Raw genomic sequence first — 15,436 nt, 5'->3', positions numbered from 1 at the left:
TCCACCTCTTCTCTCACTCACCTGTTCACCTCCTCACCCACCTGTCCACCTCCTCACCCACCTGTCCACCTCCTCACCTGTACATCTCCTCATTTCAATTCCATGCTGTCACTATCGCTTGTCCACTCAAGCTTAACATTGTTGTCATAATCGCCCACCAGGTGCCCTTAGAGTTCATCACTGAACTTGACACTTTGATAAACTCCTTTCCTGATGATGGCTCACCGCTTTTCGTTCTGGGCGACTTCAACCTCCCGACATCTGCCTTAGATAAATGTATCTTTCTTTGCCTTTTTGACCTCATCCTTTCCCAATCCCCTCCCACTCACAAGGCAGGCAATACTCTTGACCTCATCTTTACTAGAGGCTGTTCTCCTACTAATCTCACTGCAACCCCCCTCCAGGTCTCTGTTCTCCTACTAATCTCACTGTAACCCCCTCCAGGTCTCTGTTCTCCTACTAATCTCACTGTAACCCCCCTCCAGGTCTCTGTTCTCCTACTAATCTCACTGTAACCCCCTCCAGGTCTCTGTTCTCCTACTAATCTCACTGTAACCCTCCTCCAGGTCTCTGTTCTCCTACTAATCTCACTGTAACCCCCCCTCCAGGTCTCTGTTCTCCTACTAATCTCACTGTAACCCCCCTCCAGGTCTCCCTCTCCTCCAACCCTAATCACTCAGTCCCTACCCCCTCCAGGTCTCTCTCTCCTCCAACCCTAACCACTCAGCCCCTACCCAGATGGTCATGCACTGTCACAATCTTCACTCTCTCTCTCCCACTACCATCTCCTCTTCTATCCTCTCTCCCTTCTACTAAATCCTTCTCCCTCCTGTCTCCTGATCCTGTCTCTTCGACCCTACTCTCCTCCCTTTCCGCATTCTATGACTCGCACTGTCCACTTTCCTCTCGGCCGGCTCGTCTTTCCCCTCCTGCTCCATGGCAGAGTGACTCATTGTAAAATTACAGAACAAAAATGGAGGAAAACTAAACTTCCAGAGAACCCATCATCCTTTCACTCCCTCCTCTCTACCTTATCTTCCTCTGTATCTGCTTTTAAATCCACTTTCTACCACTCTACATTTCAAGATTCTGCCTCTAACCCTGGGAAACTATTTCCCACCTTCTCCTCCCTCTTTAATCCTCCACCCCCTTCCTCCTCCCTCTCCGCGGATGACTTTGTCAACCACTTTGAAAAGAAGGTTGACGACATCTGCTCCTCATTCACTCAGCCTATTGAGTCCAGTGGTCCCACTCACACAGAACTACCCTAGGCCTTGACATCTTTCTCCCCTCTCTCTCCAGATGAAATCCTGGGACCATTGAGGTACGGCCGCTCATCAACCTTCCCACACAACTCCATCCCCTTCTCCAGACCATTTCTGGAGACCTTCTCCTATTCCTCACTTTACCACATTAACTCCGCCCTGACCACTTACTTCAAAATGGCCCGAGTGGCTCCCCTCCTCAAGAAACCAACACTCGACTCTCAAGGTCAAAAACGACAGACATTCTTTATTTTCTTTACAAAACACTTGAGCGTGTGCCGTTTCTGACAAACGTTCTCGTTATCTCTCTCAGAACCGTCTTCTTGACCCTAACCAGTCAGGCTTCAAGACGGGTCACTCAACTTTGACTGCTCCTCTCTGTCATGGAGGCTCTCTGCACTGTCAAAGCTGACTCTCTCTCTCCTCTGTTCTCATCCTCCTAGATCTATCCTCTGCCTTCGACACTGGGAACTATCAGATCCTCCTCTCCACTCTCTCAGGGCTGGGCGTCTCAGGCTCTATCAGATCCTCCTCTCCACCCTCTCAGGGCTGGGTGTCTTAGGCTCTATCAGATCCCCCTCTCAGGGCTGGGCGTCTCAGGCTCTATCAGATCCCCCTCTCCACTCTCTCAGGGCTGGGCGTCTCAGGCTCTGGACGTCTCAGGCTCTGGACACACTTGGATTGCATCCTACCTGGCAGGCCGCTCCTACCAGCTGACATGGAGAGGATCAGTGTCTGCATCACGTATTCTCACTACTGGTGCCCCCCAGGGCTCGGTTCTAGGCCCTCTCCTCTTCTCCCTATACACCAAGTCACTTGGCTCCGTCATATCCTCACATGGTCTCTCCTATCACTGCTATGAGGATGACACTTAACTACTTTTCTCTTTTCCCTCCTTCTGACACCCAGGTGGCGACACGCATCTCTGAGTGCCTGGCCGCTATCTCAGTTTGGGTGTCAGCCCACCACCTCAAGCTCAACCTCGACAAGACGGAGCTGCTCTTCCTCCTGGAGAAGGCTCTTCCTCCTGCCCGCTCCAAGACCTCTCCGTCACGGTTGACAACTCCACGCTGTCCCAGAGTGCAAAGAACCTTGTAGTGCCCCTGGACAACATGCCATCAAACCCCTGCTACTTATCCAGAATGCTGCCGCCCACCTGGTGTTCAACCTTCCCTAATTTTCCCATGTCACCCCGAGTCTCCACACACTCAACTGGCTTCCAGTTGGAGCTCGCATCCACTACAAGACCATGGTGCTTACCTACGGAACAGCAAGAGGAACTGCCCCTCCCTACCCTTCAGGCTCTGTTCAAACCCTACACCCTACACCCCAACCACAGCACTCCGTTCTGCCACCTCTGTTCTCTTGGCCCTCCCATCCCTACAGAGGGCAGCTCCCGCTCAGTCCAGTCCAAGCTCTTTTCTGTCCTGGCATCCCAATGGTGGAAACAACTTCCTCCTGAAGCTAGGACAGCAGAGTCTCCGCCCATCTTCTGAAAACATCTGAAACCCTACCACCCCCTCGCAGGTTGTTTCACCGAGCTATCTTAAGTTGAATACACCTTCATTACATTTTACTAAAATGTCAAATGTAACTGAACATGGCCCTGGTAACAATACCAGTAGTCTACTGAACGTATCGATGGTAATATTACCAGTAGCCTATATGCAAACATTTGGTGGCACAGAAAAAAATCTAACAATTGAATTACTAAATCCCTCTTGCCACTACATTATATCTGACTAGGTAAATAACTTTATTTTGAGTTAATGTGGACCCAGTGACTCAGACTTGAGCATTTGGATCAGGACTCGAGCATGGGGACTCAGACTTCAGGCATAGGGACTCGCCCATTGGTGACTTGGACTCGAGCACAGGGGGACTTGAGACTGGATTGGGACTCGAGGTTTAGTGACTCGACTACATCACTGGGTGAAATAGTCATTACCTCCCGTGTTCAGTCATTACCTCCCGTGTTCAGTCAGAACCTCCCGTGTTCAGTCATTATCTCCCGTGTTCAGTCATTACCTCCCGTGTTCAGTCATTACCTCCCGTGTTCAGTCAGTACCTCCCGTGTTCAGTCATTACCTCCCGTGTTCAGTCAGTACCTCCCGTGTTCAGTCATTACCTCCCGTGTTCAGTCAGTACCTCCCGTGTTCAGTCAGTACCTCCCGTGTTCAGTCAGTACCTCCCGTGTTCAGTCAGTACCTCCCGTGTTCAGTCATTACCTCCCGTGTTCAGTCAGTACCTCCCGTGTTCAGTCATTACCTCCCGCACTATTTCTTGACATCAGTGTGGCTGAAGCGACTGTGGAACATTGATAACAATGCCAATGACGCGATGGAGAGATGGAGGTGCAACCCATATGACCTTGCCAATACTTTGTATCATCATCTGGTGATTGTGCCCCTCTCTCGCTCTCTCATACGCCTGTTTTCTATGTAATGAGTGATATCTATGTAGGCTGAATTAGGAATTTACATGGCCAGAGAATTGTTGTATATTCTTATATATGTTTGTCATATTTCTGCTGTTGGGAAGAGAATAGGATGAAGCAGAACAAAATAATATTAGGACAAGTTATGTATATTTGTGCACATGGAAGACAGTGATTGTTTACTATAGGTTAACGAGGCAATATAAATGTGTTGTGACTAAAATGGCCCACTGTTTTCATCATTTTGACAATAACTAGACTAAATCATTATTTAAAATGACAAAAAAATTTGACTAAGACTGAATGATTTTTTTGTGAAAATGACTAAGAATAGATTCTATCAAAAAAAATGCCAAAATGAACCCTGGTGAGACCAGATGTTGTGACATCCGTCCCATTCATTAAGATAAAGACCCCCCCCCCCCCCCCCCCCCCCCCCCCCCCCCCCCCCCAGGATGCCCCCCTCCCCCAGGTAGGATGGGTAATGAACCATATCACGTCAAACAGACCAAACAAAGGGAGGAAAAGACATTCCAGGAATATTTCTTGCTACAATGACAACTGAAGCTGGTGCAAGGTACACTATTCCGCCCCGGGCAACATGCAAACGCTGAAACATCCAGGTGTGGCTAACTATGTGACGTCATTAGTATTTACAATAAACTTCTGTAGTTATAGCCGCTTTTAAAAAAAAAAAAAGTATTTTAACATAACAGACTGCTCTAGTAACATGGTGAGGATCTATAGCTTAGGCTACTGTAGGATGTATTATATCTAGAGTAATGTAGGTTCACAATCTCATGGTACAGAGCAGGCAAAATCCACTGAAGACACGTGTATTTTGATCAGCCATGTTGATAATTCAGACATACAAAAAAAGGTTGACAATGAAATGAAGTATCTATCAGTACCCAGCCATGAGTAATGAAGGAGATCAAGCTTCCTGGTTTCTCAGTGCCACCTGAGCAGGACTGTATGGATCAAACGTTGCTATTACCAAATCAGAGACATTTTATGCGTTGGAGAAAATCCCACCAAAACACTCTTCTAAATGAAGAGGGGGTGGGGTATGTGTTTAATCAAACGTCTCCAATAATAAATGACAGTTTGACAGGATGATAAACAAATAATCCTAAACAACTTACCTTTATATTGCTAAACACAGATGTTGGTTTCTTCATATTTTTGACACAAATCTCCCTCTGCTGTGAAGAGTAAAAGGTATCCAGAGAAGAGAGAGACAGGAGAGTCCAGTCCAGGGCAGCAGCACTCAGCAGTAGTGAGTCTCTCTCTATGTTGAAGAGGTAATAGCTGTCCCACAGTGTTCTACTCTGGTGAGTGGCAATGAGCTTTTATGGCTCACAGTGATGTAATGGGGCCAACTCAACCCACAACTCCACGTGCACCATGTTTTGGACGTACTGATGAAAAGACCATATTTGGCACACATTACCTTTTTTTTTCTTTTACAGGCGTAGCAGCGTGGGGATTGTTTTTACTCAACAATAAGAAATGTCTTATGTAATTGTTTGGACAAATATTTAATAAAATGATCATACACAAACGGAGTCAATATGTTTTAATTGCAGCACTGCATATAAAATGATTTTCAATGAAAGTATAGTTCAGTTTAAACTTTTTTTTTTTAATTAAAATTGACAATCCAACAAAAGTTTCCAGCTTTTGTTTTTCTACATTTACAGTTCAGCATTGAAAAAAAGTTTGACAGTAGGTTATTTCACAGCCATTGATACTCATCTTGCCTGTTGTGGGTCTGACACATAGGCTAGGTGAAACATCCGAGTCTACCGCTGACAGACAAGTCTCACCGATCTGTTACATTTTTTACCTTCTGTCATCGATGTGAATGACGAATTAGGGAAGTCTGTCTGTTACTTAGCCGTGAATGTGAGGCACAGACGCACGCACACACGCAGGAACACACACACCCTCCCTCCCTCCCTCCTCTCACACCCTCCCTCCTTCCCTCACACCCTCCCTCCTTCCCTCACACCCTCCCTCCTTCCTTGACACACATCCAACAGGAGGTAATAGGTGTTCTGCTGATAAATCACACAAGTCTTACAAAAGGTGTCATTATTCCATCAAAGCCAGTTCAAGGCTTAGCAGCCGAACACACAGTGGGAACCATTAAGGATCAACCCAGGAAAGAAAAAGGGCAAGCATAAACAGACTACAATAAATCAACACCACAACACATTTATTTTGGTTGAAAAACATTCACATGACCTTGATTGACCTATTGTAAAAGTGATGTTGTTAATGGTATTACTGTGAACACCTGTAAATGGGCACTAAATCGGCATATAGGGGCAGTTAGGTGGTTACAGAGACCAGGTGGTGGTGGTGGTTAGGGGCGGACTGGGACCAGAAAAATCAGCACTGGCATTTCTAAACGCACCGGTCCATTTTCTTCCTCGAGGACGACATTATTACCCAGATAATGATCCCAGGGTAGATAGGCCCACTGGGCTAAAAATGGATCAGCCCCTGTTTTTTTTGGTGGTGGTGGGTTGGGTCATCCCATCTGGTACTAGATCTAGATCTGACCTGTAGCAGACGTATCACTAGTGATGCCCAGTTTACTGACCCGTACCAGACGTATCACTAGTGATGCCCAGTTTACTGACCCGTACCAGACGTATCACTAGTGATGCCCAGTTTACTGACCCGTACCAGACGTATCACTAGTGATGCCCAGTTTACTGACCCGTACCAGACGTATCACTAGTGATGCCCAGTTTACTGACCCGTACCAGCATGAGGATGAGGAACATACAGATTTATTAACGTCAGACTCAAAGGAGAGGTAGTTTCTGCCTCAGCATGGCTCTTAGGTTGTAGGCTGGGTATCTATTAAACACTTTGGGACAACTGCTGATGTAAAATACATTTGATTTACAAAGAAATCAAATAGAAAAGAGTAACCTTCTACTTGCCGCCAAGTGCCCTTACAGTTTACCACTTTACCCAAAAGGCACAGGAAATACTAGTCTGTTACAGTACATTCTAAAAACATTCCCATTAGAAGACTCATTGAGCAATACTGTGATTAGGACACCATTAGGTACACCCTGTTCACATGTATCATGTTGTCGTCTGAAACTATCCCTCAAGATGTGTTGTCCTTAACAGGACGATTAACATCTGCACTGGTTTGAGTCTGAAGGACCCCCCCCAACCCCCCACTCGGGTTGCAAACTACTAGTAACTTCCTCAACATTGCCTGGTTTTCCAAGAATCTCAGTTGAAAGACTCAGAGAATCAGGAAGGAATAAGCCGGACATCCAGTAATCCTCCAACTAGGATTTCTGGAAAACCTGGACATTTTTTGGAGTAGTTACTGGAATTTTGAAACCCTAATTCTAACCAATCAACAGCTGTTTGGGTATTGTAGCATCAACCATTCATAGACAACTGCAGAAGCAGGAGGAACAAACAACAAATGTATTTTTACTACAGCGGTGGGGATGTTCTAGGAAGGGGTTTCAAAACTGCAAATAAAAGTTTGACTATCAATTCAAAAGGCTTAGCTAGCATCTGGAAAACTAAAGAGGACATTGTTCTGTAAGTCTTACAACATTCGCACATTGAGCCCCTCTGAACAACCAAACTTTTTTTTCTTCTTTTTAAAAAAAAACTAAGTTACATCCCAAATGGCACCCTATTCCCTATGTAGTGCACTACATTTAACCAGGGCCCCATAGGGGACAGGATGCCATTTTGGGACCAACCCTCAAAACATCAGGTCAGTGTCTTGTTTAGCATCTCAGGCTTTGTCAACCTGGTTTCCTCCACAAATTAGATTTGAGATAAGTTTCCATTACGCCATGTTGAAACAGTGTAGCACATGTCTTGGTTAGTGACTTGATCCTCAGGCGGGTGAATCAAAACACGGGTCTTTGTTCCCCTGCTGTATAACAATGTCAACATTGATCCATATGGGGGAGGGGATGCATCCCAAATAGCACCCTGTTTCCTGTATAGTGCACTACTGTTGACCAGGGCCCAGAGGAAATGCGGTACCATTTCAGACCCACACAGAGTAGTACATCATAACTCCATAAAGGATCTATGGTTTAAACTAATGCTGGGCAGAACATGTTTATCTTGTAGTGATATTCTTGGTTAATGAAACTGTTCTATAGGTAACACATAGCCTGCAGGTATAATTAAGTAATACGGCCGCGGGGGGGGGGGGGGGGGGGTATATGGCCGATATACCACAGCTAAGGGCTATTCTTACACACGACACAACGCTGAGTATATTGGCCATATACCACAAACTCCTGAGGTGCCTTAATGCTATTATAAACTGGTTACCAATGTAATTAGAGCAGTAAAAATACATGGTTTTGTCATACCTGTGGTATACGGTCTGATATACCACGGCTGTCAGCCAATCAGCATTCAGGGCATCAAACCCTGCCAGTTTATAATGCTTAATAACTTGTTATAAGCATGTATGAGCCTTTATAAACCCCTAAATGTTATGTCTCTGTGCCCCCAGGAATACCTTCACAGTCCGAGGTGTGGTTATCAATTACTGTGACTATAGTTCAGATTGGTTCTTGGCTGTGCAACTGTGAAAGCACTGCTATGCTACTACTGTACAATAAAGCTTTGATGTTCAGGAAACTCCTAAGCACAGCGAGGATCCAGCCAATCAGGCTATGCCCATGTCTTCCTCCTGCACTTCAAACAAAAAGGCAAACACGTAGGACTTTGTCCCAAATGGCACCCTATGACTTACTGTTGAAGTCGGAAGTTTACATACACTTTAGCCAAATACGTTTCAACTCAGTTTTTCACAATTCCTGACATTTAATCCTAGTAAAAATTCCCTGTTTTAGGTCAGTTAGAAACACCACTTTATTTTAAGAATGTGAAAAATGTCAGAATAATAGTAGAGAGAATTATTTATTTCAGCTTTTATTTCTTTCATCACATTCCCAGTGGGTCAGAAGTTTACATACACTCACTTAGTATTTGGTAGCATTGCCTTTAAATTGTTTAACTTGGGTCAAACGTTTCAGGTAGCCTTTCACAAGCCTCCCACAATAAGTTGGGTGAATTTTGGCCCATTCCTCCTGACAGAGCTGGTGTAACTAAGTCAGGTTTGTAGGCCTCCTTGCTCGCATACGCTTTTTCAGTTCTGCTCTATAGGATTGAGATCAGGGCTTTGTGATGGCCACTCCAATACCTTGACTTTGTTGTCCTTAAGCCATTTTGCCACAACTTTGGAAGTTTGCTGGGGCTCATTGTCCATTTGGAAGACCCATTTGCGACCAAGCTTTAACTTCCTGACTGATGTCTTGAGATGTTGCTTCAATATATCCACAATTTTCCTGCCTCATGATGCCATCAATTTTGTGAAGTGCACCAGTCCCTCCTGCAGCAAAGCACCCCCACAACATGATGCTGCCACCCCCGTGCTTCACCGCTGGGATGGTGTTCTTCGGCTTGCAAGCCTCCCCCTTTTTCCTCCAAACATAACGATGGTTATTATGGCCAAACAGTTCTATTTTTGTTTCATCAGACCAGAGGACATTTCTCCAAAAAGTATGATCTTTGTCCTCATGTGCAGTTGTAAACTGTAGTATGTCTTTTTTATGCCGGTTTTGGAGCAGTTGCTTCTTCCTTGCTGAGCGTCCTTTCAGGTTATGTCTATAGGACTCGTTTTACTGTGATATAGATACTTTTGTACCGGTTTCCTCCAGCATCTTCACAAGGTCTTTTGCTGGTGTTCTGGGATTGATTTGCACTTTTCACATCAAAGTACGTTCATCTCTAGGAGACAGAACGCGTCTCCTTCCTGAGCAGTATGACAGCTGCGTGGTCCCATGGTGTTTATACTTGCGTACTATTGTTTGTTCAGATGAACGTGGTACCTTCAGGCATTTGGAAATTTCTCCCAAGGGTGAACCAGACTTGTATACCATTTTTCTTTCTGAGGTCTTGGCTGATTTCTTTGGATTTTCCCATGTCAAGCAAAGAGGCACTGAGTTTGAAGGTAGGCCTTGAAACACATCCACCTCCAATTGACTCAAATGATGTCAATTAGCCTATCAGAAGCTTCTAACGCCATGACATCATTTTCTGGAATTTTCCAAGCTGTTTAAAGGCACAGTCAACTTAGTGTATGTAAACTTCTGACCCACTGGAATTGTGATACAGTGAATTATAAGTGAAATAATCTGTCTGTAAACAATTGTTGGAAAAATGACTTGTGTCATGCACAAAGTAGATGTCCTAACCGACTTGCCAAAACTATAATTGTTAACAAGGAATTTGTGGAGTGGTTGGAAAAACGAGTTATGACTCCAACCTAAGAGTATGTAAACTTCTGACTTCAACTGTATATAGTGCAACTGTTGTTTAACCAGAGCGGGTCCAAAGTAATGTACAGTAAAGGGAATACGGGACCTTAGTCTTTTAAACAGAACGGGTGAAACCTACATATAAAAACAGACCACACGAACTCAGAAGAAATTAGTTTAATTTTGTGTGTGTGTGTGTGTGTGTGTGTATGAATTCAGTTTACAGATGGAAAAGCCTTTACAGTTTACAGATGGAAAAGCCTATACATTCAACCTGCAGTGATCCTATAGACCTCCTACAGATCTTAGAAGACCAGGCCATGTCGTAGCTCTGGTCCAGGTTATTACCTGGTGTTTCCTGATGCTGAAGGCTCAGCATGAGCAAGCAGCACGTAGCGCCTTGGACCAGAGCTACGACATGTCATCGTCAGATTGGCACGTAAATTCTGTTTTCACAGTGGATAGTGTTCTAGTATAAATTCATACTTTGTCATTGTCAAAACAATGTGTGGTTGGTAGCTGGGTTTTGTTCTGACACAGAACAGTCAAAATTAAAAAAAAAACAAGAATATTATTCATGACGACAACCCTGTTAGATAAATATCTGGGGGAATGACTGATCTTGAACTTGATCGTTGAGATTTTCAAAAGGGGAACAATGGGTAGCTTCCAAATGATTGGACAACTCATAAACCAATCGTTTCCCATCTGGGTATGTAGTGTACTCTAACAGGCCTGTAGCAGGGTACTTACTGTAACAGGCCTGTAGCAGGGTACTGTAACAGGCCTGCAGCAGTGTACTGTAACAGGCCTGCAGCAGTGTACTGTAACAGGCCTGTAGCAGGGTACTTACTGTAACAGGCCTGCAGCAGGGTACTTACTGTAACAGGCCTGCAGCAGTGTACTGTAACAGGCCTGCAGCAGTGTACTGTAACAGGCCTGCAGCAGTGTACTGTAACAGGCCTGTAGCAGTGTACTGTAACAGGCCTGTAGCAGTGTACTGTAACTGGCCTGCAGCAGTGTACTGTAACAGGCCTGCAGCAGTGTACTGTAACAGGCCTGCAGCAGTGTACTGTAACAGGCCTGCAGCAGTGTACTGTAACAGGCCTGTAGCAGGGTACTGTAACAGGCCTGTAGTAGTGTACTGTAACAGGCCTGTAGTAGTGTAACAGGCCTGTAGTAGTGTAACAGGCCTGTAGTAGTGTAACAGGCCTGTAGTAGTGTAACAGGCCTGTAGTAGTGTAACAGGCCTGTAGTAGTGTAACAGGCCTGTAGTAGTGTACTGTAACAGGCCTGTAGTACTGTAACAGGCCTGTAGTACTGTAACAGGCCTGTAGTAGTGTACTGTAACAGGCCTGTAGTACTGTAACAGGCCTGTAGTACTGTAACAGGCCTGTAGTAGTGTAACAGGCCTGTAGTAGTGTAACAGGCCTGTAGTAGTGTAACAGGCCTGTAGTAGTGTAACAGGCCTGTAGTAGTGTAACAGGCCTGTAGTAGTGTACTGTAACAGGCCTGTAGTACTGTAACAGGCCTGTAGTAGTGTACTGTAACAGGCCTGTAGTACTGTAACAGGCCTGTAGTACTGTAACAGGCCTGTAGTACTGTAACAGGCCTGTAGTAGTGTACTGTAACAGGCCTGTAGTAGTGTTCATCCAGTCTGGAACACACTACTGGGTAAATGGATGCTGAGGAGATCATGGGATGTGGTGACAACAACAATGTCCTCAGCTATGCTAACGCTCCACTGGCACGTCTCCTAAGGAAAAAGACTTGTGGCACAATGTTCAACAGGTCCTTCAGTAGAGATCTGTGGAGACCAGAGACATTCCACATGTCATTGTCCAATTTAACGCCCAGCAGAGCAGAGCTGCTTAGGCCTTCCACCCCCCCCCCCCCCAAGAGGCCTCTCGTACAAACCTTGAGTTTACCGTACCATGACAGAGTGAACCAGCATGTCTTTAAGTACACAGAAGAAGCCCTATCTGCGGCCCAAATTCCTTATGTAGTGTACTAGGTGAAGATGTGAATTCCCTACTACTATACATGAAGCCACTGGTCTACTGTGGACTCATCCTCACACTGGTCTTCTGTGGACTCATTCTCACACTGGTCTACTGTGGACTCATCCTCACACTGGTCTACTGTGGACTCATCCTCACACTGGTCTACTGTGGACTCATCCTCACACTGGTCTACTGTGGACTCATCCTCACACTGGTCTACTGTGGACTCATCCTCACACTGGTCTACTGTGGACTCATCCTCACACTGGTCTACTGTGGACTCATCCTCACACTGGTCTACTGTGGACTCATCCTCACACTGGTCTTCTGTGGACTCATCCTCACACTGGTCTTCTGTGGACTCATCCTCACACTGGTCTTCTGTGGACTCATCCTCACACTGGTCTACTGTGGACTCATCCTCACACTGGTCTACTGTGGACTCATCCTCACACTGGTCTACTGTGGACTCATCCTCACACTGGTCTACTGTGGACTCATCCTCACACTGGTCTTCTGTGGACTCATCCTCACACTGGTCTACTGTGGACTCATCCTCACACTGGTCTACTGTGGACTCATCCTCACACTGGTCTACTGTGGACTCATCCTCACACTGGTCTACTGTGGACTCATCCTCACACTGGTCTACGTGGACTCATCCTCACACTGGTCTACTGTGGACTCATCCTCACACTGGTCTACTGTGGACTCATCCTCACACTGGTCTACTGTGGACTCATCCTCACACTGGTCTACTGTGGACTCATCCTCACACTGGTCTACTGTGGACTCATCCTCACACTGGTCTACTGTGGACTCATCCTCACACTGGTCTACTGTGGACTCATCCTCACACTGGTCTACTGTGGACTCATCCTCACACTGGTCTACTGTGGACTCATCCTCACACTGGTCTACTGTGGACTCATCCTCACACTGGTCTACTGTGGACTCATCCTCACACTGGTCTACTGTGGACTCATCCTCACACTGGTCTACTGTGGACTCATCTTCACACTGGTCTACTGTGGACTCATCCTCACACTGGTCTACTGTGGACTGATCCTCACACTGGTCTTCTGTGGACTCATCCTCACACTGGTCTACTGTGGACTCATCCTCACACTGGTCTACTGTGGACTCATCCTCACACTGGTCTACTGTGGACTCATCCTCACACTGGTCTACTGTGGACTCATCCTCACACTGGTCTACTGTGGACTCATCCTCACACTGAAAACCACAAATCTACAACAATAAACGTACATCTCTTCTTCTCTTAGATAAAAAAATAAAATAAAAATAAAAAAAGGGGGAAAAAAATGTCTTTACAAACAAGTCCTGAAAAGTGTAGTTGTTAGGAAAATGGTGGCAACAGCTTGTTGGCACATATAAGCTTCTTAGGTTCTTCCAATAGAGGTCCTTGTGGGGTCACGTTTCATAGTGAGGGTATAGGTCTGTTCTGGAAGCTTGTGAGGTATGCTGGGAAATATGATGACCTCTGAAAGAGAATCCATTGAAGCTCGCACAAATTATAGAAACCTCACTCCAAAAAAAAAAAAATCTCATAATAATGAAAGTCTTCTTTCTTTTCTATAAGGCATAAGGTTTGTAAATGTATTCCTCATTGTGATTAGTGCTGTCCAGTAAGTCCTGGGCCTGCTGGTCCTTTCAGACTGGTCCGTACACAAGCCTAGGAGTGGATTTTACACGTATGCCCCCAACGCTGCATGAAACTCAGTCAGACACTGGACCAGCTGCTGGAACTTAGGCCTCTCCTCTGGATCCAGGGCCCAGCAACAGGCCATCACTGCAAACCTACAGACAGACAGAGAATTAGCTGGGTCAGCAAGCCATTTAGGCTAGCTCATTGCACAGTGTACGTTGACTCAAACCCCATAAGGACGGCCAAATACGGTCTAAATAGCACTGCATGTACAGAAAAATGTCACATTCCCAATCTCAAGGCTATTCAGTACTTGGGTCATCAGAGAAACCAATAGCACACTATCAGTCCTGCATGCCTCAATGTCTCCTTAAGTCTTCCCTCTCCTACGCCTTCTATTTGGTGGAAAATTCCAATTCAACAGTCTTTCTGAAGGAAACGTGTGCAGCAGCTCCCCCAATAACAATCTGATTAGCTTTTCCTCCACTTCCTGTTGGCGGCCGCTCATCCAACTGTAAATCATGGAGTGTTGAAGTGATGACAGTAACACTGAAATTCCCAAATGACACCCTATTCTCGATATAGTGCACTACTTTTGAACAGAGTCCATCTAGTCTTATGGTGGACATAAGTTCTTTCACAATTTCTCTTTCCTCCAATTCCTTACATTCTCATCTACTTCTAAAAATACATTGGGGGGGGGGGGGGAGGTCAGAGGCAAGGGACCTTGGTCAAAAGTGCACTATATAGGAAGAAGGGTGCCATTTGGGATTCTGACACAGAAGCCTGTATTGTCCCTTTGTGAATCCTGGCCAGCTCATCCACAGCAGTAGAAAGTCCCTGACAGCCGCAGGATGTGGATAAGACTCAGTCTGTAATGAATGACGGTGACAGACAGACGCCTTGTCACCACCTAGCTGCCGCCGCTGCCTAGCATTTTAATATTTGTAGCTACTTTAAGTAAATTCCTGCAGTCAACTTTGATTAAAACATTTTATTTTTTATTTAAACTAGCCAAGTCAGTTAAGAACAAATTCGTATTTACAATGACGGGCCTACTCAGGCCAAACCCTAACCCGGATGACGCTGGGCCAATTGTGTGAAGCCTTGTGGGACTGCCGGTTGTGATACAGCCTGGAATCGAACCAGGGTCTGTAGTGAGATGCAGTGCCTTAGAACCCTGCGCCACTCCGTTAGGAGATCAAGCAGATTCTTCATCGTTACCATAGTTCCCCAGAACAGTTGAGCCAGTCACCTGTTTGTTTGGAAACAGCACAATGGGAGAAAAACGGGAGCAGGCGAGTCCAGCTGTTGTATTGACAGGGGACACGCTTTATATTGAAAGCCAAAAGTGTTTTCTTTGCTTCAGCAGCGATCAGGGATGCGCAACTATAGTTTTCCTTCACAGGAAATACATTCGTGCAACACATTCATTCAAACAGGAAATGGCTTAATTTTCATCAGATGACAACAGAAGCGCAACGCTGCAGAACGACGCACGGCCATCATATTTCTAATGTTTATCATAGAAACAACGTAGCCAGCTACATTTCCTAATGTTTTGCCGAGTGGAGAAGCGCAAATTAGGGATGCCCGATATATCGGTGAGCATATCTTGGAATCGGACAATATTAGCTATAAATGGCAACATTGGCCCAATGTCTAGTTAAAACGGCAATGCGCAAAATCGTTGTCAAAGCTGACGTGCACACACACACACA

The 15,436-nt window shown here is 45.5% G+C and overlaps 2 protein-coding genes across 3 annotated transcripts in view; both read right to left on the bottom strand.

Annotated features, from left to right (window-relative positions):
• The window catches only part of LOC115158886 (solute carrier organic anion transporter family member 2A1), a 42,897-nt gene extending 37,848 nt beyond the window's left edge, over positions 1-5,049 (bottom strand). Inside the window, exon 1 of one of the 2 annotated variants that reach the window (XM_029708305.1) lies at positions 4,848-5,049. In XM_029708305.1, the coding sequence (XP_029564165.1) occupies positions 4,848-4,883 (36 nt within the window). In that variant the 5' untranslated portion in view covers positions 4,884-5,049. The remainder of the gene's footprint in view (positions 1-4,847) is intronic. The other variant, XM_029708304.1, reaches the window with a different exon arrangement.
• A 5,156-nt stretch (positions 5,050-10,205) lies between these two features.
• On the bottom strand, positions 10,206-11,718 carry LOC115158885 (uncharacterized). Its single transcript, XM_029708303.1, has 2 exons — positions 10,831-11,718; positions 10,206-10,778 (listed from the first exon to the last, which is right to left on the bottom strand). The coding sequence occupies exons 1-2, from the start codon at positions 11,693-11,695 to the stop codon at positions 10,636-10,638; spliced, it is 1,008 nt and encodes a 335-aa protein (XP_029564163.1). The 5' UTR covers positions 11,696-11,718; the 3' UTR covers positions 10,206-10,635.
• Between the last annotated feature and the right edge of the window lie 3,718 nt (positions 11,719-15,436).

Source organism: Salmo trutta, chromosome 22 (genome assembly GCF_901001165.1).
Source record: "Salmo trutta chromosome 22, fSalTru1.1, whole genome shotgun sequence".
Classification (NCBI taxonomy): domain Eukaryota; kingdom Metazoa; phylum Chordata; class Actinopteri; order Salmoniformes; family Salmonidae; genus Salmo; species Salmo trutta.
The sequence above is the reverse complement of the archived record's forward strand: the minus strand, read 5'-3'. Positions and strand labels throughout refer to the sequence as shown.